Raw genomic sequence first — 25,202 nt, 5'->3', positions numbered from 1 at the left:
TCAGAGGCAGCTACACAGATAGCTGACAGTGTGTGGATTGCATGCAAGGGTTAGGCTGCTTGGATTAGGGGACCCTCCATCCAATCCTGATAATGATTGCTGTAGGAGACCTGGAAGTATCAATGTAAGACCCAAAGAACTGCCTTATCAGGTGAATGTGTTAAAATCCTACTGAACGGAAGTGAAAAGCATTCACAACAAAGTGCCAGACTTTGAAGTCTTTCTAAAAAGTGGGAAAGCTCACATAATAGTAGGTGCAGAAAGTTGGTTAAAATCCAAAATTATAGCAGTGAGATTTTTGGGGAAAATTTAAGTTTATATTGACAGGATAGGTTGATAGCAAATGGATGTGGTGTATTTGTTGCAGTAGACAAGAAATTCAAATCCACTATGACAGAAATTGAAGCTACATGTGAGATCATTTGTACAATACTCGGTATTCAGGATAGGCATAAACTTAGAATAATATCTTTCTATTGACCACAATACTCACCCCCAGATTTAAATGAAAACTTTAGAGAAACCTCAGTTTATTAGTGTGAGAGTTCCCCAATCATTCTGTCATCTTCGAAGGAGACTTCAATCATTCAACAGTCAACTGGGATAATTACAATATTGTAAGTAGTGGGTGTGATAAGACATTGTGTGAAACATTACTAAAAGCCTTGTCTGAAAACTACCTAGAACGGATAGTTCAGAAGACCACTCATGGTGGAAGTATTGCTGCAGTCTGCTCTGCACTGCATGCAGTGTAGGATAGTGGTTAGTGTCTCTTGCTGTGGATTTCTAGTTTAAAGCCAACCCCTAGCAATTATTTGTTACTTAATATTTATCATTTCTGGAAGGTCACTGAAATATTTTATGAATACAGTGTTTGCATACTGCGCAATATTCATGTCCAGGAGTTCAGTTCTGTTCTGCAGCACATTCATATTTGTAATAATCGTGCTTTCAGTTCTAAGTGTTGCACTTCATTGATGATCCTGTTTTTGAATTTATACTTGAGTGTGGTTACAACATGACTTTGTTTGGTGGAGATGCTGGGCACTTCAAGACACCTACATCATCATGGCTCCAATTAGGCAATGTAAAAGCCATTGCCTACATGGACAAGAAACAGAATACAATCGGTACATTCTTCCAAAGGTCTGTATATTCAGCAGACCAATGGATTCTAAGTCAATAATAAGTCAACTGCACATCAGAAATCCATGTGTTTTCTTGAGATGCTGGTCAGAGCCTGATGAAATGGCTGGAAGATTAGAGTGCCAAACACAACAGGTGGGATGACATTATATGTTTGTAAATGTCTATTTTTAGTTGGGTGGCACAACCCAGCAGAGATTTGAAAACAGTGAAGAGAGGCTCAATAGCTGCAACAAATTTCAGGCTGAACTGAAAAAATAAAAAAAATAAATAAAAATCTCATCTGATGACCATAAACAGCAAGTCTGTTTAGCAGAAGAACAATTGAAGAACACAGCCCAACATTATGGGGAATGACACAGTCATACCTACATAATGCTTTAGCCCTTTGCAACATTGTGAACCTGAATATGACAGAAGGTGACAAAATCTCACATTTGATGAAAGGAGTCACAAAAGACAAGTACAATGCTCTTCTGGTAAAGGATGTCACAACTACCAAGAAATCCACCACACGGCATCAGTGCACAGAGGAAATGCAACAGAAACAAAGTCAGACAAAAGAGGTCCCTGTTGCAGTCATGGAAGACCACTTGACCTCATTTCCCTCATACACCAGATTGTAAGAGAAGAGATACAGCATTTTATGGCAGCCAGAACTGTCAGACCAATTACAGAAGAGATAACCAGCCTTGAATGTTGACCCCATACATCAGGAGTAACAGAGAATGTTGAAGGGGATGTTTACTGATCTTTGGCACTAGTTTCACCACCGGCCAAACATGCCACAAAGAATGGACTTGGCCAACTTGGACTTACACCACTGCCATCTAACATCAATGCAGCATCTAACCAACGAAGGTACAGCCAACTGCTCCACCAAGTAAAATGCCCTGCAGAAGAACAGATACTTGGAAGATGGAGGACAGCGCGCCAGTTTGTTTTCCCTGTGAAAGCCCTAGACATATTGTGCACTATTGCAGAATACAAATGTTTGATGAATATTACACCACAAGACATCAACCGTGACAACATTCCTATTCACACAGTTCACCTGCAAACAATTAAAGTCCATCTGTGGGATGAAGCTCATATTTGCATCCTGAACAAAGTTTCTCCCAAACATGCCACAGTCCTTCCCCATCAGCATACAGAAGAACCAGTCACTTACCTAGTTGCCAAATTCAGGAAATCTAAGCAAGGCAACTATCCACAGAGGTAAGGTCACCACAAATGAAGTTTCTCCATGGGTGACAGTTACCAAGATGACAGGAAGTATTATTGACAGCCATCCAGTCCATATGGTAGCTTCTTTTCCCATAATTTTTGTCCCTTGAACTGTTTATCCCTGTATTTTCTACTGCATTTCAGAAATGATTAGTAGATGTGTCTGCTACCAGTGAATGGTCAATTATAGGCTTTCCGTTCAAATAAGTAGTGATGTTATGCTCTTCTGTGGCCTGTTGTCCTGTCTCTTGTTTCCGTATATTCCATATAGACGTAAGTCCATTATCAGAGTTGCTGATTTCTGACTTAATGTGCGCATTCTTTGATTTTTCAATAACTTCTCTTATTAATGTTGAGTAGTTTTTGTAGTGTGTAACTACTGCAAGTGCAAAGTATCCTGTTAAAGCTTATTTACAAAGTTTCAAGAACCAGCTTTAAGTGATGAATCTGGGAATATATTACAACACCCTATGTATCACTCCTGTAGGAATTGTGAAGACAAGATTAGATTAATTACAGTGCATGCCAGAGATATTTAATGCAATGGGAAGTACCCTCTGTTATGCACTTCACACTGTTTTACATTGTTTGTATGCAGATTTAGATGATGATAAACCCAAGTAAATGGGGTTATTTGCCCAGCACTTTATGTGGTAACAGGTGAAGAATGTTCCTTTTTCTGCACCATATCATCAATGGAGAATTACTGTAGATGCATCTTGTAATGTCTCAGACAAAGAAAGTGTCAATGTCATAGAGATACCATTTGTTCCTATCCCGAAAAGAAGTTCAAAACAACTAAATTATGGCCACAGTATTTTGGTACATGCTGTGTGTGCTGCTGTTTGACTTCCTCAGCAATGGAGAGAATGTGAAAACTCCCAATTATTGTGCCAAGCTGGAATGAACACAGAAAAGCAACGAAGAGGAAACAACATAGTTCAACCACATGTGACTTCAGTTATATGTTATTTAGTTCATATCTGGGGGGGATATTAATGTTTAACGTCCCGTCGACAACGAGGTCATTAGAGACAGAGCGCAAGCTCGTGTTAGGGAAGGATGGGGAAGGAAATCGGCCGTGCCCTTTCAAAGGAACCATCCCGGCATTTGCCTGAAGCGATTTAGGGAAATCACGGAAAACCTAAATCAGGATGGCCGGAGACGGGATTGAACCGTCGTCCTCCCGAATGCGAGTCCAGTGTGCTAACCACTGCGCCACCTCGCTCGGTTAGTTCATATCTGATGGACTGTACTGGAATATCCTTGGTACAGGCTGGACCTTCATCAAATGATTTTCATCTCTTTGTACCATTAAAATAGCACCTGGGGAATTGCTACTTCAGAACCAATGCTGATTTTCAGGAGTCTATTATTAAGTGGCCCCTAGGCCTGGACCATGAATTTTTTGGTGCATGTTTCATCAGATTTGTTTACTGACAGAGGAAATGCTTGTCATGGTTACTATGTGGGAAATTCATAAATACCTATGCATTAGTACATTTATGTTTCTCTTTGATCTCCTGAATAAAACATTTTCTTACAGAGGACTTGTTACCTTACTTTTTCAAGCACCCTTGCATAGCACTTCTTGCTTTAATTTTGTCTGTTGTGAACAGTCACCATCTAGTACAATGTACTCAAAGAGTTGTTGAGATACTCACGTCTTTAAAAACCTATTCCATAATAAGCTCAGACCTGTTGTTAACAATCTAGAGTGTGGAATGATTTCTGGAAATCTACGAATATACACTGCTTTCCATTAATATTGCAAAACTGGGAAAGTACCAAATAATAAATTTTACTTATTGTGCATTTACTGTACAGTACGCAGAACATCTGATTAAATTTATAGGTGATCTTGAGGTATGCAGGGTATGAAATTTAGTACATAGAGCTGCCATCTCTACCAGAAACAATGGCTCTAATCCAACTGGATATCTAGTTGTACTGAGTTCGGATCACAGATACAGGTACACCATTCCATGCTACTTCAGCTTCACTATCCAGTCACATTAATGTGACTACATGTGAAAAGCCTGAATAACCATCTTTTGCAGTGAGGACCATTGTGAGACATGCAGGAAGAGAGACAATGAGGTTCCGGTGGGTACCAATAGGGATGTGGAAGCACGCTGGCCCCAGTGCCATGGCCATCTGCACTAGTTTCTCAGATGAAGATCCATGGCATGAACAGCCTGACCAACTTGGTTCCACAGACTCTTGATTGGGTTTATATCTGAGGAGTTTCATGGTCAGAGGAGTACAGGAAACTCATCCTGGTGCTCTTTGGACTGTGCATGTACACTGCGAGCTGTGTGACATGTCACATTGTTCTGCTGATAGTTGCCATTGAGCCGAGGAAAAACAAACTGCATGTAGGGGTGGGTGCACATGGTCTCCAAGAATAGATGTATATTTGTGTTGATCCATTGTACCTTTCTGAATGATGAGATCTCCCATGGAATACCACAAAAACATTCCCCAGATCGTAATGCTCCCTCCTCCAGCCTCGACGCTTTGCTTTCAGACATTGCATACCATTCATGCCCGATGGAACATAAAACATGATTCCTCTGAGAAGGCCACATGTCACCACTCAATGGACATCCAGTTGGGTACTGACATGCAAATCCCAACTTTTGTCACTGGTGAACAGCAGTCAGGATGGGTACATGAATCAGGTGCTAGCTGCAGAGGCCCATAGACAGCAATGGTCATTAAGGAAACACATTTGGTAACACCCTGGTTCATATGGATGGTCGACTGCCCAACAGTTTCACATCTCTCAACCCTACACATCTCCACAGCTGTCATTCCCCCCCTGTCATCTATCATGCATAGTGCACTACATTTATCTTGTCACTGGTTTTTAGTAGCAACATTTTGCCATGTATGGTATACTTTAACCCGACAGCATGCAAACTGTTTACAAACTTAATGATTTCGGAAATGCTTCCACTCTTGGGCTGAAAGCAAGTGATCAGGTACTTTTCTGGTCCACTTCTGCATTATGACAGTGACTGTACTGTTTACTGCATCCCTCCAACAAGATTTATATACCCTCCACTGATAGTGCTGCCACATGCTGTCTGTGAGTGGTTATTGCACGTTGACATTGATCATAGGTGGTGAACACCTTGATGTGACAGGGCCATGTATGTGCCTAGTTCATCATTCATAGTCGCTGGTAAGCGGTGGTGTTGTGCCAGTCTTTAGGCCACCCATGATCAAGTGTTTCCAGTGTGTGAGAGGTTTGGGGAGTATGCTGGCCAGGGCAACAATCAGACAACCTGGACAGCAGAGGCAGCATGCAGTCTTGTGTTACCTTGCTGAAAAATAATGTTATCAAGACCACAGTGATAGAGAACAGCCACTGGTCCTAACACATCGGAAATATAGTGTCTGGCCCAAAAATATCAGTTGTGTGAACCAGAGGAAATTGTGTTGCATTCACAATGGTACTCCATAGCATCTCACCAAATGGTGGGCCCATATGAAAATTAATGCAATGTGTGAGTGTTTGTTCCCCTTAGAGCCTCCACACAAGAATATGTCCATTGTGATGGTGTATGCAGTTCCATGACATGTCTAGAATGCTGATCTGGTTGGACTCCTGTATCCAGTGTTGTCACTGGGCACACCATTGACAGCTTGCCTCCTTTTCCTTCTGTGTCATGGGCAGTCTCAACATTGGTCACCTGCTGACAGCCGGTGTGCCTCCAGACATAAGTTGCACTGTCCATGTAGATACTTGTTTTGCTGCAAACAAGCACATTTTGTGATGCATGCTGCATGATGTGACTGTACAATCTTGCAGCTGCAAGTAAACCATATGTCTGTCCTCACAAATGCTAACTGTGTGGAGCCATTGAGATTCTGCATGATGTGATGTGATCCTGAACCCATCAATTCCATATTTGCATGACCTTCTTGGGATCCTGACTAATGTGAGCAGCAATATCACGGAACAATAAATCACAGATCCAAAAGGCCACACTCCTGCTGCTATCAATAGCTGATGTGGTGATAGATATTTCTCCATTTTATGTGAGGCATAACACAATCTTTCCATAAAGCACCGATGTTCAAATGTGATTTCTAAATGAGAAACTTGCTGTGTGATCTTTCCTTATACATAAAACAGAAATGGCATTACTCCTACCTACTTTGTGGGATTGTGCTGAAATACTAATCTCTTGCATATTCAAACATGTAATGCCAATTTGACATTTTTCACATGCAGCCTTCACAGTGTTGCAGTTTTAATGGCCACCAGTGTAGAATTTATATGTTGGCCTGCAGCTCCAGTTTTCAGAATATCTTGTGTGAAAATGGTGAACAGTGATTTACACATTTTATCCACAGTGAAATCTGTAACACCTCCATTTCAGATGATTTTAACCACAAATCTAACTACCTTTCCTTTGTTTCTGTTCCATGAATCTCACTATTTTGCTTTGCCCCTCCTTAATGTCCTGGAGATCCTTTGGTTCTGAGTGCTTGAGTATACCTGCATAACTACTTAATATTTATTTTTAAATAAATCATCAATTACACTGCTGTCTTTGTTATTGTGGTCTTCAGTTTGAAGACTTGTTTGATGCAGCTCTCCACATTGCTCTATGCTTTGCTAACCTCTTCATCCCTGAATAGCTACTGCATTTACCCTATAAGTAAATAAGAAAAACTCAATTAGTTATTTGAGAGAAAATTACTCAATGAATTTATGTCAGAGTTGCTATTTCAAACAAAGTGTGAGAAATAGACAAATGGGGTATCAAGATAAACAGTGTGGGGTTTAGTTTTGCAACTGAAATTTTTTTTGGAAAAAAAATGGTTAACTGCTTTATGAAATGACATGTCTAAAAGTAAGAGTTAGAGAAACATTTGATGCCACTGATTGACTGTTCAATCAGTTCTTGTTAGAATATTTTATATGTTATGAATGAAAACGCACATAACACTGGTGCAATATTCTACAATATGGGGCGCCATCTGAGAAATTAAAGTTCAGTTTTAAAGAGTATTCAGGAAGATTTGTCTGGTGGATTTTCTGAACTGTGCAGTCCAATTGCTGTACATGATTTTGAGCAACATTCAAAGGTGCCTCAAATGCTTTTCTAATCTATTTTATTTTTTAGTTTTAGACATATCATTTTACAAGACATTTAACTTTTTTCAATTTTTTAACTTTCAAAGTGATACCTCACCCAGGTCAGTTTGATACCCCATTTGTTCATTTCTTACTCTTCATTTGACTATGAATATTCAGACAAAAATTTGTTGTGCAATTTTCCCTCAACTCCCTAATTTAAGTTTTTCCTAATTACCCCATTTGATTTCAAGTAGTTAAATCTCTTTTGCATAACTATACCTCAAACTAGTGAATTTGAACCCCATTTGTTCATTTCACACACTTCATTCGGCTACAAAAATTTGGACAAAAATCCATTGTGTAATTTTTAGGGAGTTTTGCTTTTGCTCTGTTCAAACATTTGGCCAATAGTAAATTTCCATTTCATTATTTATAAGTGTAAGTTTTAATTTTGTTTCAGTTCTGTATAGTAAAATAGTAATTAAGTATAAATTTCAAGAAACTGAGTTGTTCTAATGTTAAAGTTTTCTATTGTATATTTCACTTGTTCTAGTGTCTGTGAAGCAGATTGAGTCTGTACAGAAAGTTGGTTTACCACATACGAAAGTTGTACCAGCTGTCCAGTCACCTAATGTCACATCTGACATGGATCAAAAGGTGTGTTGTGGCTATATAGCAGGAACATCGGATATTCTCTGATTGTCAGACTAAAGTAGATGTAAGCTGTGATTGTATTGAATTTTTATTGGTTCTGTTTTCTACAAAAGCAGCTTGTGCATAAAATATTAGTCAGATGAGTTTATATGCAAGGTAGATGCAACCATAAAGGTAAAGGGTAGATGATAATACATCAAAAACATTACACATACAATTTACATTTTGATCCATACCCATTTACACTACGATAACGCCTTTGGGAGCTATAAATGTACATACTGAATCTTTCAGGAGTCTCACAGCTGTCGTACTGATAGGAACAAAGATCCCAGCATGATATAATGACTACAAGATTAGGCCAGATTTTAACTTTACTGACCTGGATCTACATCAGATGCCTCTTGGTCTTTTATTGTCAATTGTCCCCCTGCTATTAATGGACTTTGTGACCATATGTGAAATAAAGTATGTCACACTGCAACAAATGGTTTTTGATGTCTTCATATTTATTTATATACACTGTTCCCTTTTTCACAGCTTTGTAACATGCAGGAATCTCAATATTTGAAAAAAAAAACAGTAAGCTACACCAATTAAACAAACATTCACAAAGTTCACTGCTTCACATTTTAACATTTTGGTCTGACCGACTGAGAACTACATGTTTACAATTTCTGTCCCAGGTAATGACTTAATTACTTTACATTTTGGATGCTTACTACAGACTGACTGATAATATATTGTTGCATAAATGGTTACATTTTGATAGCTAAACACAGCTGGTCTAAGGCCTTGTGCATCACACCTATTTATAGAGGTGTATAATATGGAAGGCTTATTTGTTGAAATACAGAGCTATTACACATTGGATTTAACATAAAAATCAGAAAACTTAAAAGAGACAAAGACACAATAGGTGGTAATGTAAGTTTATTTAACTTTAACCCCCACTGCCCTATAGTCAAGGGCATACAGAATTTGTGATCTTTAAACTTAATTTCCCAACAGACTCTTCTGTGGGTTGGATGCCGTGGTGGCGGCAAGCTGTCAGCTGCAGCACAGGCATATCTGCAGGCTGTGAGATGGTGGTGGTTAGTGTCTGAGAAAGTGTGATCCAGCCACTCTGGATTGGTTGTGGCATGAGGTGTTGGCAAGGTGTCGGAGACAGTTCAGGTTAAAATCCATGCTGGTGTGACTCATTCAAAGGAGAAATTCAAGGACTTGTCACTGTATAGAATTTCTCTCTCCTCATCCTCTCTGTGCAACACTAGGAAAGGACCATTATACGATGTCTGGAGGGGCAATCTGACTGAGTCCATATGCAGTATTACATGTGAACAGCTGTACAAATCTTTGTGCACAGACACCTGATGGTCACTGTGGTGAGAAGCAGGAGAGCAGTGGATGCTGGTGCAGTGATACTTCAGCTGCTGCACTAACTGTGGAAGATTTTCCAAGGCAAGTACCAGTGGTGGCACTTGGTGGTCTGCTGGAATGCATAGAGGCATGCCATATACCATTTTGGCCGCTGATGCACCAGTGTCGGGTTTGAATGGTGTTCAGAGGCCTAAGGGAAGGGCCTTGATCACTTGTAATATGGAGGGGGCAACCAAAACGCACAATCCACGTAGAAATAAATACTTTTGCAGTAGTTTCATCTGAGATGTTGTTAACTGGGGTTGCTTTTGCCCACCATATACATCCATCCATGACTTTGAAGAAATACCTGTGTGCATGTCAGAGTGGAAGTGGCCCGATCAGTCAAAGTGAATATGATTTGAATCTAGCTGGTGTGACCAGGAATTTACCAACCTCAGACGTAGATGACAGCCCAGTTTGCTCTGCTGGGATGGGAGCAGGAACATGCCCGTGGATATTCTTCCTTCTTGATGGAAGGCCACGCAAAGCAGTCTGTAAGCAATCTGATAGTAGATTTGGTCCCCAGATGGGATAGGTCATGGATCCTGTCAAAGGCAGACTTGTGAAATTTGTGCAGAATGTATGGGCATCAGCTATTCTGGGAGACATAACACCAAAGCTTTAACTTTGAGTTTGGCACAGGAATATGACTGAGATGAACTCCAGTAGATGGATCATTCAACAGCTGTTATAACTGTGGATCTTTAGCCAGCTCCATAGTGAGCTCTCTGTAGGATATCACAGATATGAGAGGAATGGTCAGCTACTAAATTTTCAGCATTTTTTATGGGTCTGTTGTGAACTCGCTTACGAACTCGATATGCTGGAAATGTCAGGGTGAGCACCTGTCACTAACATTCTCAAATGCATATGTAACTGACTTGCGGTCTGTAAAAATAGTCATTGGGCAAGCTTCAGCATGAGGACAAAAGTATCTGACAGCCTCATATATTGCTAACTGCTCTCTCTCCTATGCACTCCATTTTTTATGGGTTGCTGCAAATGTTTGAAGAAAAAATTGAGCAGTTGCCAGTGTTGTTCCACCTGTTGGTGGAGTGCTGACCAACTCAGTTCAACGACTATAGCCAGGTGAGTGTGAGACACATTGTGAGCGAGAAGCACTGCGTGACTTAAGCTCACCTAGGCATCGCAGAGTGACTTGTCCATTTAGGGGGTTTGTTTAATGTGTTGCCATCCTGTGGTGATGCAGCTTGCGAGCACATTCATGAGAGGTGTCCTTACAGCTGCCTATCCTGGGAGGTGACAGTGGTAAAAATTTACCATACCAAGCAAAGTCTCAGTTGCTGGTAATCTGTTGGTTTCAGCAGAGACTGTATAGTCCAATTAAAATTACTTGATAGTTGACGCCTGTCGCCTGCCACTACACTGTTGCCACATTGTCTGCCCACTGCTGCTCCATTGTAGATGGTGCACAATCGTGGTGGGTTACTTCACAAATGCTGTTAATGTGTAATGCAGAGCAATGTTGGAAATGGCTGGGAAAAGGTATGTCAGAAATGTGAGATGCACTGTCAGTAGCTGATTTTAAGTGACTAATGACTAAACTGTGACAGATGATGTTTTTGTAGCACTGAATTTAAACTCGTGTCTTAAGCTAACCACAATCTCATGGTATGCAATTATCCAAGAAAATGGTGGTCAACAATCTGCGACACAACTAAAATCATGATCACTTTGTTCATGGCGATTAAAGCTAACCTCTACAAGCAAACTCAAGACAGAAAAAATTCTGTTTCTGTGCTAAAGGCAAACTGTAATTTCTTGCTATCATTGGTTGCCTGAAACTATCCTCACACTGGCTACACGAGCTGCTGCATTGCCAACCGATAAACAGTTGATATTGGCACTTGGTCGCAAATTATAGGCAACAAAGGCAGATTCCAAATAAAAAAAGACTGATAAGAAGAAAAATAAGAGCAAATAAAAAAGTCAATTTGATGATGAAAATGATGTGACAAAATATTAGAAATAAAAAAATTGCATTTCAACCAATGAATTGAATATAAACAATAATCAAACTCTTGTTTCAATTTAGAAATAAAAAAATTTCGCTAAATTTGACAGATTTTAACCTATGGCCTTCTACACTACGTGTTTATACACTAACCACTGTGCTATGCCACATCACTGGGTTAAGTAGTAATATTTATAACTGTACTGACCCAGTCACAATGAATTGCAACCTTCAAAAATTCGGCTTCACACAATGTCATGCAAAGCTTATTTAATGTAAGCCAATCTCTGTGATTCTGATAACTGTATATATGATGCAGACTCAGATCTTGTGTGGAAGTATCCAGTAGGGTATGGTTAGTGCTGCGTATGAAACCTGTATTTTATTAGCATCATTATGTGTGTTTGTTGTTTCTAATATTGTAATCAGGTGGGATGAAATATGAAATAAAAGTGCCAGACCCATGATTCAGAATCTAAATACGCCGAGAAAGAAAGCCAGACAAGGAATTAGAAGTAAGCTTACCAATTGCTGTGGCAGTCTGGCAATGGCGAACAGTTCAGGTGTAACGTTGAGCACTCTGACTGGAGAAAACCAGCTCCAATGTGTGAAGTGTCAACTATCAAGTAATTTTAAAAAGTCTACAGTGTTGCAGTCCCTCTGTCAATAGATGAATGCCATTGGCTGAAATGGCGTTGCCAAGGAAAGTCACTTGGGTCTTTCCAGTGATGCATTTGTCCTCATTTAAAACTAATCTGTGGATAAGCAGCCATTGGCATGCCTCACACATATGCTCGTGTTGTACTTGAGCATTAGGGGAGAATACTGATGGGAATATTAGATTGTGTAATGCTACCTGTACTTAATAAGTGCTGGATCCCATGCTGAGAATTGGCCTGAACAGTTTTTTAACGTGAAATTACAGAAGCCACAAAATCAGCTTCTGTAGGTGACTTGTCAATATCAGCAAGCAGAGAAAAGAATAAACATAAAGTAAATGAGTTGCAGCTCCAAGTAGTCAGTAATAAACATTAACACAGTGCTCCAAGCAGTGGACATAAATTTGTTGGTTGATGCCATTCTTTTGTCACCACACAGTCATTTGGCGCACCACAACTGCGTCTCTGGATGGTGTGGATGGAGCTAACATACATGCCCACAGCAATAAACATGCATAGTAATCACTATGGGAGCCCCCTTGGTCAAAGCAGAGTGTGAAACATATTCTCTGAACTGGGCCAGGAGATGGACATTTCGTCTGGAGTGGTTGTTATGCTTGAGTGTGGAACATATTCTCTGAACTGGGCCAGGAGATGGACATTTCGTCTGGAGTGGTTGTTATGCTTAGGTTCTGCTTTGACTTGTTGTGGTAGCAGGGTTGAAAGTCGGGGTGTCACATCTGCCTTGTGTGTCACTTTTGACCACGAGGTGGGTGATGCCTCCTTGTAAATGTAACCAGGCTTCACTCTGCTAAGAGACACAGTGACTTGTTTTCCATTCACTTCACTAACTATCATGTATGTATGTGCGCAGGATGTGATGGGGTCCAGTATAGGATGGTTGTAGTGGTGGCTTCATGCAGTCTGTATGTAACATGCTGTGCAAACAACTGTTAAGGTTGTTGTGCACAAAAGTGGTTGGAAAACCATACCTGGAGGCCTTTGTACCTTTGATATGGTTTACATGTTCCTGTAACCTGTGAAGGAACTCTAGTTGGTCGTCTGTTTCTGACAGTTCACTGACATCAACTAACTCCCTTGATAGGTGCTAAGTCTTGCCACAAACCAATTCCACTGCCAAGGACTCTATATCTGGTTTGCACATAGCTTGTAGGCCCAGCAGGACTACGAGTAGTGCAGATGTACAAGATGTCCCTTGATACATTAGCGCAGCCTTCAGTATCCAATGCCAATGTTTCATGTTGCCATTGTTGGCCAGATGATAACTGGTCATCTTGTGATGGAAGTAGCCACAGAACTTCACCAACTGTGTGGATAAGTCTGGCTCAAACTTTCGGCCTCTGTCCACAGTGACCTGGAGTGGACAGCGAAATCTTATCAGCCAGGTCGATGTGAAAGCAGTGGCTAGTGTTTCTGCAGAGATGTTGTTTGTAGGTACTGCCTCAGGCCATCATGTATATCTGTCAGTCATTGTGAATATATAACTTTGGCTGTCCAATGGGGGAACTGGTCCACCACATCAAGATGAATGTGGATGAAGCATGACGAAGCATCTGGGAACTCCCTGATCAGGGAATGAACATAGTGAGTGGTTTTGCAAAGTTGGCAAGTTGTTGTTCACTCATAATAGTCTATTTCTATCCGTGATCACACAAACGACTGAGACACCAGCTTAAATGTTGACCAGACTCCAGGGTGACGAAGATTGTGTAAGGTCTCGAATGGCCTGCGAAATGGGGCAAAAGGACATGATCTGCTTTATTACACCTCACAGCGCAACTATATGTTCTCACCAGCCACATTGACTAGCAGTCTCATCATGCAGTATGGTATGCAGCTTGGGATCTTCTTGTTGCATCTTGGGAACCGCCATCACGGGAGAACCAAAGTTCCGGTTTATCGGCCAGGAATGGCGGCGGGTGTACTTTCATGCATTGTCCAAGCGAATCCTCCTCTCGTATATGTGTTCCGGCCGCGGATTTTGTCCTGATAATATCACTGTCCTGCTCCGTTGAATCCATTCCGTGGTGTCAAACATCGTTCCATTACTCCCGAACCTGACCGCGCAGCATACCCTGCCGGTGTACTGATCATGCTGTAGAGCTTCTGCCATTTGGCGTATGTTGTAGTGTACCTTCGTTGTCCTTCTCCTGTGCCTCTTGCCGTTTGTGTTCTTTTGACTTTGGGGTCACCACTTTGTAGCCATGACGTAGCTCCATTCTATTAATGATAGACTCTTTCCTATTCTTAATGTTCAACTGAATTCCGAAGCAATGAATCAGACATTAACATGGAACATCTAAGACAAAACAAACAAAAAGCAAAGAGTAAATGATTTTGTGCACACTAGAGTCTTTGCCGCTGCCCCTATACTGTGCACACGCAACTATTCGTCTGCGTGCTCCCACAACTCCTTTAAACTTAAACCAGAGTTCCTCTACATGCTATTGTCCTGTGCTGAAAGTCTTAAGTTCCTCATTGAGATATGACACTACTGATTTTTATCTAGTTTACTAAACATATGTATCATTCTGCTTGTTTTCAAACAATGGAAAATCCAAGATGGAATGTAACAATATTATGAAAAGGAAATTTGCTACTCACCATATAGCGGAGGTGCTGAGTCGCAGATAGGCACAACAAAAAGACTCTCACAATTAAAGCTTTTGGCCATTAATGCCTTTGTCAACAATAAATGACACACACACACACACACACACACACACACACACACACACACTCACACCCTCACACAAGCGCAACTCACACACATGACTGCAGTCTCAGGCAACTGAAGCCACACTGCGAGTAGCAGCACCAGTGCATGATGGGAGTGGTGACTGGGTGGGGGATAAGGAGGTGGCTGGAGCAGACGTACAGTGAAATGCTGCAGGTTAGATGGAGGCCCTCCGTCTAACCTGCAGCATTTCACTGTCCACCAGCGCCACCATACTATCCGTCCCCCTCCCCACCCCAACCTCCTCCTTATCCCCACCCAGTCAATGCTCCCATCATGCACTGGTGCTGCTGCTCGCAGTGTGGCTTCAGTTGCCTGAGACTGCAGTCATATGTGTGAGTTGTGTTTGCATGAGTGTGGTGTCTCGTCTATTGTTGGCGAAGACCTTAACGGCCGAAAGCTTTAATTGTGAGAGTCTTTTTGTTGTGCCTATCTGCGACTTAGCATCTCTGCTATATGGTGAGTAGCAACTTTCCTTTCCATAGTATTATTTCTGCTTCTTTTAGTTGCCCTTTGTACTTTCATAATCATTGTTGCCAAAACCACATCATGGTCACTAATACCAGTTTCTATCTGGACATCATCAAAGAGGTCAGGTCTATTTGTTACCATTAGATCCAATATATTTTCATTATGAGTGGAGTTCCTGACTGTCTGTTCTAGCTAATTTTCAGAGAAGGCATTTAGTAATGTTGACAGGATCCTTTATCAGCCCACCACTAAAAAAAACTGTAATTTTCCCAATTAATTGTTGGATGATTAAAGTCTACATCAATGATAACAGCATGCTTGGGGAACTTACGTACAAGTAAAATGAGGTTTTCTCAAAAGTTTTTGGCTACATCAGGAGACGAGTCTTGGTGAGAGAAGAATCCAATTATCATTTTATGCCCACGCATGGTACTAAGTCTTGCCCAAACACTCTCACATGTAGCTTCAATTTCTACCTTGGTGGATTTGAGTTCCTTGTCTACTGCAACAAATACACCACCTCCATTTTCCATTTGCCTATCCTTTCAATACACACTTAAATTTTCACCGAAAATCTCACTACTATCAGTTTCAGATTTCAATGAGCTTTCTGTACCCAATATTATGTGTGCTTCCCTGCTTTCAGGAGCTCTTCCAAAGTCTGGCACTTTGTTGTGAATCCTTTAGCAGTTTAACATTGCAATTTTAATACTGTCACCTGTGGGAGACATGTCTCTCAATCTTAAACTGATACTTCTGGGTTTCTTACAGCTGTCATTATCTGGACTGTATACAGTCATCTAATCTAATTTTTCTACCTGAGTTGTAGCCTCTGACGTGTAGCACTTGTGGCCCATTTAGTGGGGCCCTGCAGTTCTTAAACCTATGGTACAAGTTCAGTTCTGTGACAAGCCTAGCTTGTCACAGAACCTTTGAAGCCTCTGGTTCAGTCCTTCCATTTGCCTCAGAACCAAAGGGCCACAGTCAGTTCTGGGAACCATGCTGCAAATTGTGTGCTTTGTTGAAACTCCATGCACGAAGCTGGTCTTCTCAACCTTTTCTGCCAGTTGCTGCAGCTGTGACCTCAGAGGCCAGACAATAGGCATCATTTGTTCCAACATGCGTCACAATCTGCAGTTGCTTGCACTTTGTTCCCTCAATAGCTGCTGGAATAGCCTCTTCAACATGTTGAATGAAGCCTCCAGGTATATACTCTGAGTGCAAATGGCATCCTTTCCTGTTCCTTGCTGCCATTGCCCTAAGGGCTACCATAATTTGCCATATGTTGAGCTGCCGACATTCAATACGTACCTACCCTTTTGTGTTTGTCTCCTCTTGACACCAGGTAAAACAAGTTTCCTCGAAACAGGGGAAGTAGATGTCACTGATGCAGTTTCAGTGAAAGACATCACATCAGTCTTGTTGGTTAGGGGGATCAGTACAAAATCCTGAGTCCTTCCTGGTCTTCATCCACTCTGTACAGGATGCATAGATCTACCATTGACATGCCACTCACAGTCAAGTGGACGAGCAATGACAGATCCTTTAGTTTCTGCAGAGGAGACAGGAGTCACAGGAGAGAATAGTACTTAACATACCTCTTGTACCTATATCACAGGTAAACACCTCTCAGGAGCTCTTCCTGCAGCTGCCAATGATTTGACAATAGTCAAGGCAATTTCCAGCTGCTACAAATGTCAACCAACTCATCCCATGTTTGAAAACAGCATTCCCGGTGGGGCTCCATATGGCTGGTGCAGCGTGTTACAGGGCTGTGGACAAATAACTGTAAATTAAGCCCACTGATTATCTTTTAATCTGTTGAGCTAAAAAGTTGATAGTGCCCTAAAATTACCTTCCACAAAATGAGTAAAAATTACCAGTTTTCCAAAACATTTTGAGGTTAATTACAGTTGTTAGCCAACTCGAAAACAGAGTGAATTTATGACTAGCGTAGATAATATATAGTGCTACTCTTCTTCAAGGGAAAACTAGATGTAACACAATATATTAGTTAGAATAGCTGCTATAGTAACTATATCGCAAATGCTGATTTACTACAAATTACTCATGATTATGCAGAGGACAATGCCAGCTTCCGAAAATTCTCAAAATCCCATGTTTATTTGCATTGATAAGCAACGAAATTCAGGGGCAGTGTATTTTTGGGCATTAATTGTGAACCATAAACACTGATCTTCTATGAAATAAGCTACATATCCAAAACACTCAAAAACATTTCTCACATAATTATATGATGAAATTAGAGAGTGATTGTTGTGAATGAGGCTAAGCCTACTGGTCTCAAAAATTTTAAGAGCGCAGTTAAGTTTAAGCCTACAATTGATTATAAGAGTCAAGTTTATTGCGGCATTCAAGAATGTTCAAAATTTCACAATATCTCACAATACAAACAGGCATTGATTCCATCAGTGAAAGATCATGCAGAAGTTATTGATTAAATTGAACAAGTTGTAAATTTGAGTGAATAGTAACTGCAGACAATTGTTTTTGGGAAAATATCAACATAAACAGAAATTCACTTTACAAATTATAATCACCCTGAGTCATTTTATTGTTTATCGATGTGCCGTCAGCCATGGATATGTGTCTGTCATGTTGCCTATGCACAGTCTGCTATGTTGCCTATGCACAGTCTGCTACTACAGCTCCTATGGGGATGTACATTTATCCAGTCACCTGGTGAGTTACAAGACTGGCAATTTTCACTATTTTTTAAAAAAAATACTTGCTGCATATCTTAACAGCTAAGTTTTAGATGGGGTCTTTCTTTTGGTGTATTCTTCCCATATAAAACATTTCAGGGCATGTTTTGACAATGGCCTTGCCGCAGTGGTAATACCAATTCCCATCAGATCACCAAAGTTAAACGCTGGCAGGCTTGGCTAGCACTTGGATGGGCCACCATCCAGGTCTGCTGAGTGCTGTTGGTAAGGAGATTGCACTCAACCCTTTTGAGGCCAATTGAGGAGCTACTTGGTTGAAAAGTAGCAGCACCACTCACAAAAACTGACAAAGGCCAGGAGAATGGTGTGCTGACCACTTTTCCCTTCTGTATCCACATCCTGTAATCCCTAGGAGCTGAAGCCTTCAAGGCCTATTCGGATGGTGTTTGTTTGTTTATGTTTTGAGATGCTGGATTGGGAAAACTGTGTTACAAGGAGACGAAATGGTTGGCCATCACATACCTTCAGCAATTAAATTTCTATTACTACCAATAAAAACCCTAGGCTTTTCACACCTTACATTCCAATACATTTACTACATATTTTGTATTTTAGGTGAATAATAAGTGAAATTCACAATCAAAATGCTAGAAGTAAAAATAATTTCTAAGCACACTGTATATCTGTGTGTGGATTTCAGAAAGGAGTGTTATATACTCACCCAAAAATTCTTAAACAGTTGTTGACCGAAATCAGGCTGGATATTGGAAATAACAAAATATTAAGAACTAAATTAAAAGAGTACCTTTTTAGTTATCCCTTCAGTAATTTATCAGAATATTTGGAGTTAGAGATGTAAATTCCAATTAGCACTAAGTTTTATCTTCACCAGTAAATGTAAATGTAATTCATTTGTATCAGTACGTACACTGTTCCAATCCTCATGTTTTACACAGGAGATGGGTAAAAAATGATCTCAAGTGCCATTTTTTATAAAAAATTAAATAGATGTAAGAAAATACAATGGACTGAAAATTTTGACTTCTCTTTATTTGAGTTACTGTAATGCCATTTATACAATATTTTATTATGCTGGAGTAAATAAAAATTACAATGAAAAATAACAACATAAAAAAAGGTTCCTGAAAAGCTCCAAATTTTTTACAGGCATTATTGTTATGGCAACTGCAATATCATTTTTAAATGCACAGATAAATGGTTTTTATATATATATCTCAAGAAACAAAGATGATGTGACTTACTGAACGAAAGCGCTGGCAGGTCGAAAGACACACAAACATACACACAAAATTCAAGGTTTCGCAACAAACTGTTGCCTCATCAGGAAAGAGGGAAGGAGAGGGAAAGACGAAAGGATGTGGGTTTTAAGGGAGAGGGTAAGGAGTCATTCCAATCCCGGGAGCGGAAAGACTTACCTTAGGGGGAAAAAAGGACGGGTATTGTCTTTAAATATGGTGGTGGTTGTTGGGATGTTTAAGGGGGACTAAACAGCTAAGGTCATCAGTCCCCCACTTTAAATATGTCTGCTTGTGTCTGTATATGTGTGGATGGATATGTGTGTGTGTGCGAGTGTATACCCGCCCTTTTTTCCCCCTAAGGTAAGTCTTTCCGCTCCCAGGATTGGAATGACTCCTTACCCTCTCCCTTAAAACCCACTTCCTTTCGTCTTTCCCTCTCCTTCCCTCTTTCCTGATGAGGCAACAGCTTGTTGCGAAAGCTTGAATTTTGTGTGTATGTATGTGTCTGTTTGTGTTTCTATCGACCTGCCAGCGCTTTCGTATGGTAAGTCACATCATCTTTGATTTTTTGAAAAATTCGGGGTAGGTATTAAAATTCATGGAGAAGAAATAAAAACTTTGAGGTTCGCCGATGACATTGTAATTCTGTCAGAGACAGCAAAGGACTTGGAAGAGCAGTTGAATGGAATGGACAGTGTCTTGAAAGGAGGATATAAGATGAACATCAACAAAAGCAAAACAAGGATAATGGAATGTAGTCTAATTAAGTCGGGTGATGCTGAGGGAATTAGATTAGGAAATGAGGCACTTAAAGTAGTAAAGGAGTTTTGCTATTTGGGGAGCAAAATAACTGATGATGGTCGAAGTAGAGAGGATATAAAATGTAGGCTGGCAATGGCAAGGAAAGCGTTTCTGAAGAAGAGAAATTTGTTAACATCCAGTATTGATTTAAGTGTCAGGAAGTCATTTCTGAAAGTATTCGTATGGAGTGTAGCCATGTATGGAAGTGAAACATGGACGATAAATAGTTTGGACAAGAAGAGAATAGAAGCTTTCGAAATGTGGTGCTACAGAAGAATGCTGAAGATTAGATGGGTAGATCACATAACTAATGAGGAAGTATTGAATAGGATTGGGGAGAAGAGAAGTTTGTGGTACAACTTGACCAGAAGAAGGGATCGGTTGGTAGGACATGTTCTGAGGCATCAAGGGATCACCAATTTAGTATTGGAGGGCAGCGTGGAGGGTAAAAATCGTAGAGGGAGACCAAGAGATGAATGCTCTAAGCAGATTCAGAAGGATGTAGGTTGCAGTAGGTACTGGGAGATGAAAAAGCTTGCACAGGATAGAGTAGCATGGAGAGCTGCATCAAACCAGTCTCAGGACTGAAGACCACAACAACAACAACAACAACAACATATATATCTTCAATGGAATAGTGGCCCTTATCTGCCAAAAGGTTGTACAGCTGTCTTTTCAGTGATCCAAGCACTATATTGAATATATCCCTCTCTTATAGTTTAAAATATTATGAAAAGGAAAGTTGCCACTCATCATATAGTGGAGATGCTGAGTCACAGACAGGCACAACAAAAAGACTGTCACAAATAAAGCTTTCGGCCAGTCAAAAATAGACAACAGGCGCGCGCGCACACACACACACGCACACACACACACACACACACACACACACACACACACACACACGACTGCAGTCTCTGGCAACTGAAGCCACACTGTGAGTAGCAGCACCAGTGCATGATGGGAGTGGCAATTGGGTGGGGGTAAGGAGGAGAATGGTGGGGGAGGGATAGTACATTGGGGTGGGGGACAGTGAAGTGCTGCTGGGTAGCATGCAGGGGCGAGGTGGAGAGAGAGGGTAGGGCAGCTATATGCAGTCAGGAGGTTAGACGGAGGGCAGGGAAGATCTTGGGGGGTTGGGGGGGGGGGGGGGATTGCAGGAAAGGAGAGAAGATAAAAGATGGGGTGCGATGGTGGAATGAGAGCCTGTGTAATGCTGGAATGGAAACAGGGAAGGGGCTGGATGGATGAGGACAATGACTAACGCAAGTTGAGGCGAGGAGGGTTACGGGAACATAGGATATATCACAAGGAAAGTTCCCACCTGCACAATTCAGAAAAGGAGGTGTTGGTGGGAAGGATCCTTGTGGCACAGGCTGTGAAGCAGTGACTGAAATGAAGGATGTCGTATTGGGCAGCGTGCTCAGCAAAAGGGGGTCCACATCTTTCTTCGCCACAGTTTGTCAGTGGTGATTAATATGAACAAACAGCTTGTTGGTTGTCTTGCCCACATAGAATGCAGCATAGGGGTTGTAGCTTAGCTTGTAGATCACATAACTGGTTTCACAGGTAGGCTGCCTTTGATAGGACGGGTGATGTTTGTGACTGGACTGGAGTAGGTGGTGGTGGGAGGATGTAAGGGACGGGTCTTGCATCTAGCTCTATTACAAGGATATGAGCCATGAGGTAAGGGGTTGGGAGCAGGGGTTGTGCAGAAATGGACGAGTATATTGTGTAGGTTCAGTGGGTGGCGGGATACCACTGTGGGAGGGGTGGAAAGGGTGGGCTATTTCTCATTTCAGGGCATGATGAGAGGTAATTGAAACCATGACAGAGAATGTAATTCAGTTGCTCCAGTCCTGGATGGTACTGAGCTATGAGGGAAATGCTCCTCTGTGACCAGACGGTGAGACTTTGGGGGGGGGGGGGGGGGGCGGTGAGAGACAGAAAAGATAAGGCATGGGAGATTTATTTTTGTATACGGTTGGGAGGATAATTATGGTCTATAAAGGCTTCAGTGAGACCCTCGGTATATTTCGAGAGGGTCTGCTTGTCACTGCAGATGCAATGACCACAGGTGGCTAGGATTTATGGAGCGGACTTCTTGGTGTGGAACATGTGTCAGAGTGGAGTTATTGCTGGTGGTTAGTAGGTTTGATATGGACAGAGATACTGATGTAGCCATCTTTGAGGTGAAGGTCAACATCTAGGAAGGTGGCTTGCTGGGTTCAGTAGGACCAGGTAAAGCAAATGGGGAAGAAGGTGTTGAGGTTAGGGGAGAATGTGGATAGGGTGTCCTCACCCTTGTTCCAGATTGCAAAGATGTCATCAGTGAATCTTAACTAGGTGAGGGGTTTAGGATTCTGGGTGTTTAAGAAGGATTCCTCTAGATCAGGGCTTAACAACTGGATGGTTTTGAGTGCGAGTACTCGTGTCTGCTCAGGCACGTGCTTGCGAGCAGGTGCAAGGTTGCGGAGTAGGGCGGGAGGGGAAATGCGCGCGCACGTTTGAATAGGGCCGCAGCCTGCCTATTGAATTCGCACCGACCGTGTAATGTTTAAAGTACTACGATCAGCTCTAACAGTCACTTCGATGGTTAAGAATCATGTCAAGTCGCCGTTGTGTAACCCCAACCATGCTTTCGCAGTTCAACCCCCATTGGGAGGAATTGTATCTGTTTACAGAAAAAGATGGTGTTGCAAAATGTTTAGTATGTCACAAAACGCTGAACTCTTTTAGGAAATTTAATTTGCAGCGACATTGTATGTCGTACCACGCAAAAGACTACAGAAGTGGAAAATGTGATGGACCAGATGGTGCACAGGAAGTTATTAAACTTAAAAGGAAGCTATCCGAAGAAGATCTGGATGACGAAGAAAAATCAACTGAGGCAGCTCTCAGAGTGAGTTACAAAATTGCTTTGCTCTTAGCAAAATCCCTGCGCCTCTTCACTGATGGCGATTTAATAAAAGAATGTTTGGTAGTTGCAGCGGAACATTTGTGTCCATCTCAAGTTGAACAGTTTCGGATTGTGCCATTATCTAACATGACCATTATGCGTCGCATACAGGACATGGCAGACGATGTCCAGAGCCAGCTTACAAATATCTGTAAAGATTTTATGGCTTATTCTCTAGCTCTGGACGAAAGTGTTGATATCACTGGAACAGCGCAGCTTGCCATATTTATTAGAGGTGTTAATAGAGATCTTCAGGTGAGGGAGGAGCTCCTCGATGTAGTAGCCATGAAGAACACTACAACCAGAGGTGATATTTTAAGTAGTGTTGAAGAAAGTGTTGAAAATATAGCATTGTCCTGGAATTCTTTAATTTCAGTGTCTACAGACGGTGCACCAGCGATGACAGGGAAAAAATCAGGTTTCGTTGCACTGTTGAAGGAGAAAATGCAAAAACTGACCATGCCGAATGAAATAAGGGGCGTTCACTGTGTGATCCACCAGGAAAACTTATGTGCAAAGAGTATTACTATAAAAAATGTGATGAGTGTTGTTGTTCGTACAACCAATTATATAAGAAAGCATGGGCTACAACACAGGCAATTTAAAAGCTATGCCTTATTACAGCGAGGTCCGCTGGCTTAGTCCTAGCGAATTATTAAATCAATTGTTTTGCCTATTAGATGAGATAAATATGTTCATGGAAATAAATAACATGAGTGTTCCTGAATTGAAAGAGCCTTCATGGAAATGTGATCTCGCGTTCTTAGCAGATTTAACTAGCCATCTGAATGCTTTGAACATTTCAGTACAAGGAAAGATCTGCTAATTACTCATTTCATAGATCGAAGCTTTTAAAATGAAATTGACACTTTGGGTGAGTCAGCTGGAAACAGGAAATCTAGCTCATTTTCCTAAATTATCATCCATCCAAGATGTTCACAAACACTGTGAACGTTATTCAGATAGTTTAGTTGCCCTTAAGGAAGAATTTGATCAACGCTTCCAAGATCTGACAGCACTAGACAGTGATTTTGATCTGTTCTCCTCTCCATATTCGGCGAATATTGAAGAGATTCGTCCTGAGCTGCAACTAGAAATTATTGACTTGCAGTGTGACAGAGAATATAGAGACAAATTTCAGAACAAGAAAAACATTTTGGAATTCTACAGACACTTCCCTCAGGATAGATTTCCTCATTTGCACAAACTGCTGGCTACAATAATATCAATGTTTGGTTCCACGTATGTTTGTGAACAACTGTTCTCTGCAATGAAATGTAACAAGACGCACCTGAGAAACGCATTATCTGATCGAAATTTAAACTGCACGCTGCGCCTACAATGCACAAGAACAATTACTCCGAACATAGACGCAATTGTAAAGGGCAAAAAGTACAAGATAACCAAGAATCCCACACTTCAGTGACACCTTTTATTGTGTAACAGTTCACAAATTGATATGAATGTAGAGACATACACTAAGCTAATAAAATTATGTGGCACATGTACATTCTCCTTTATTTGTTTCATTTGTTGCAGTAATAATTCGTGAGTGATATCCCTGCAGGTGGCCGTGGATTTTCATTGACTGGCGGCAGCTGTTGTGTGCCCCACGTGACTCTCCCCACTCTCCGCTCTGGTCCAGTAGTGGGGGTAGCGTGCTCGCGCTGCTCTGTGCTCGCACCTTGCTGCTCACAGCTTGCTCTGCGAGCACGTATGTTGTGAAGACCTGCTCTATATGGTCCATAAATAGGTAGCCATAGAATGGTGTCATGCAGGTGCCCATAGCCGTTCCCCTGATTTGTTTGTAGATAATGCCTTCAAAGGAGAAGTAATTGTGGGTGAGGCTATAGTTGGTCATGGCAACTAGGAAGGAGGTTGTTTGTTTGGAATCCATCGGGTGTTGGGGAAAGGTGGTGTTCAATAGTGGTAAGGCCATGGACATTAAGAATGTTAGTGTCCAAGGAGGTGGCATCAATAGTGATGAGCAGGGCACCATGTGGTAAAGGGACAGGAACTGTGGAGAGTTGGTGGAGGAAATGGTTGGTATCTTTTACATAGGAGGGTAGGTTCTGTGTAATAGGTT

The 25,202-nt window shown here is 41.3% G+C and overlaps 1 protein-coding gene across 1 annotated transcript in view; it reads left to right on the top strand.

The window, feature by feature from the left end:
• LOC126419228 (bromodomain-containing protein DDB_G0280777-like) overlaps window positions 1–25,202 on the top strand; it is a 360,686-nt gene that overhangs the window by 131,522 nt on the left and 203,962 nt on the right. The window contains exon 7 of the mRNA XM_050086365.1: window positions 8,025–8,128. Within this exon, the coding sequence (XP_049942322.1) occupies window positions 8,025–8,128 (104 nt within the window). The remainder of the gene's footprint in view (window positions 1–8,024; window positions 8,129–25,202) is intronic.

Source organism: Schistocerca serialis, chromosome 9, assembly GCF_023864345.2.
Source record: "Schistocerca serialis cubense isolate TAMUIC-IGC-003099 chromosome 9, iqSchSeri2.2, whole genome shotgun sequence".
Lineage (NCBI taxonomy): Eukaryota > Metazoa > Arthropoda > Insecta > Orthoptera > Acrididae > Schistocerca > Schistocerca serialis.
Note: the sequence above shows the minus strand (reverse complement) of the source record. Positions and strands in the feature narration are given on the sequence as shown.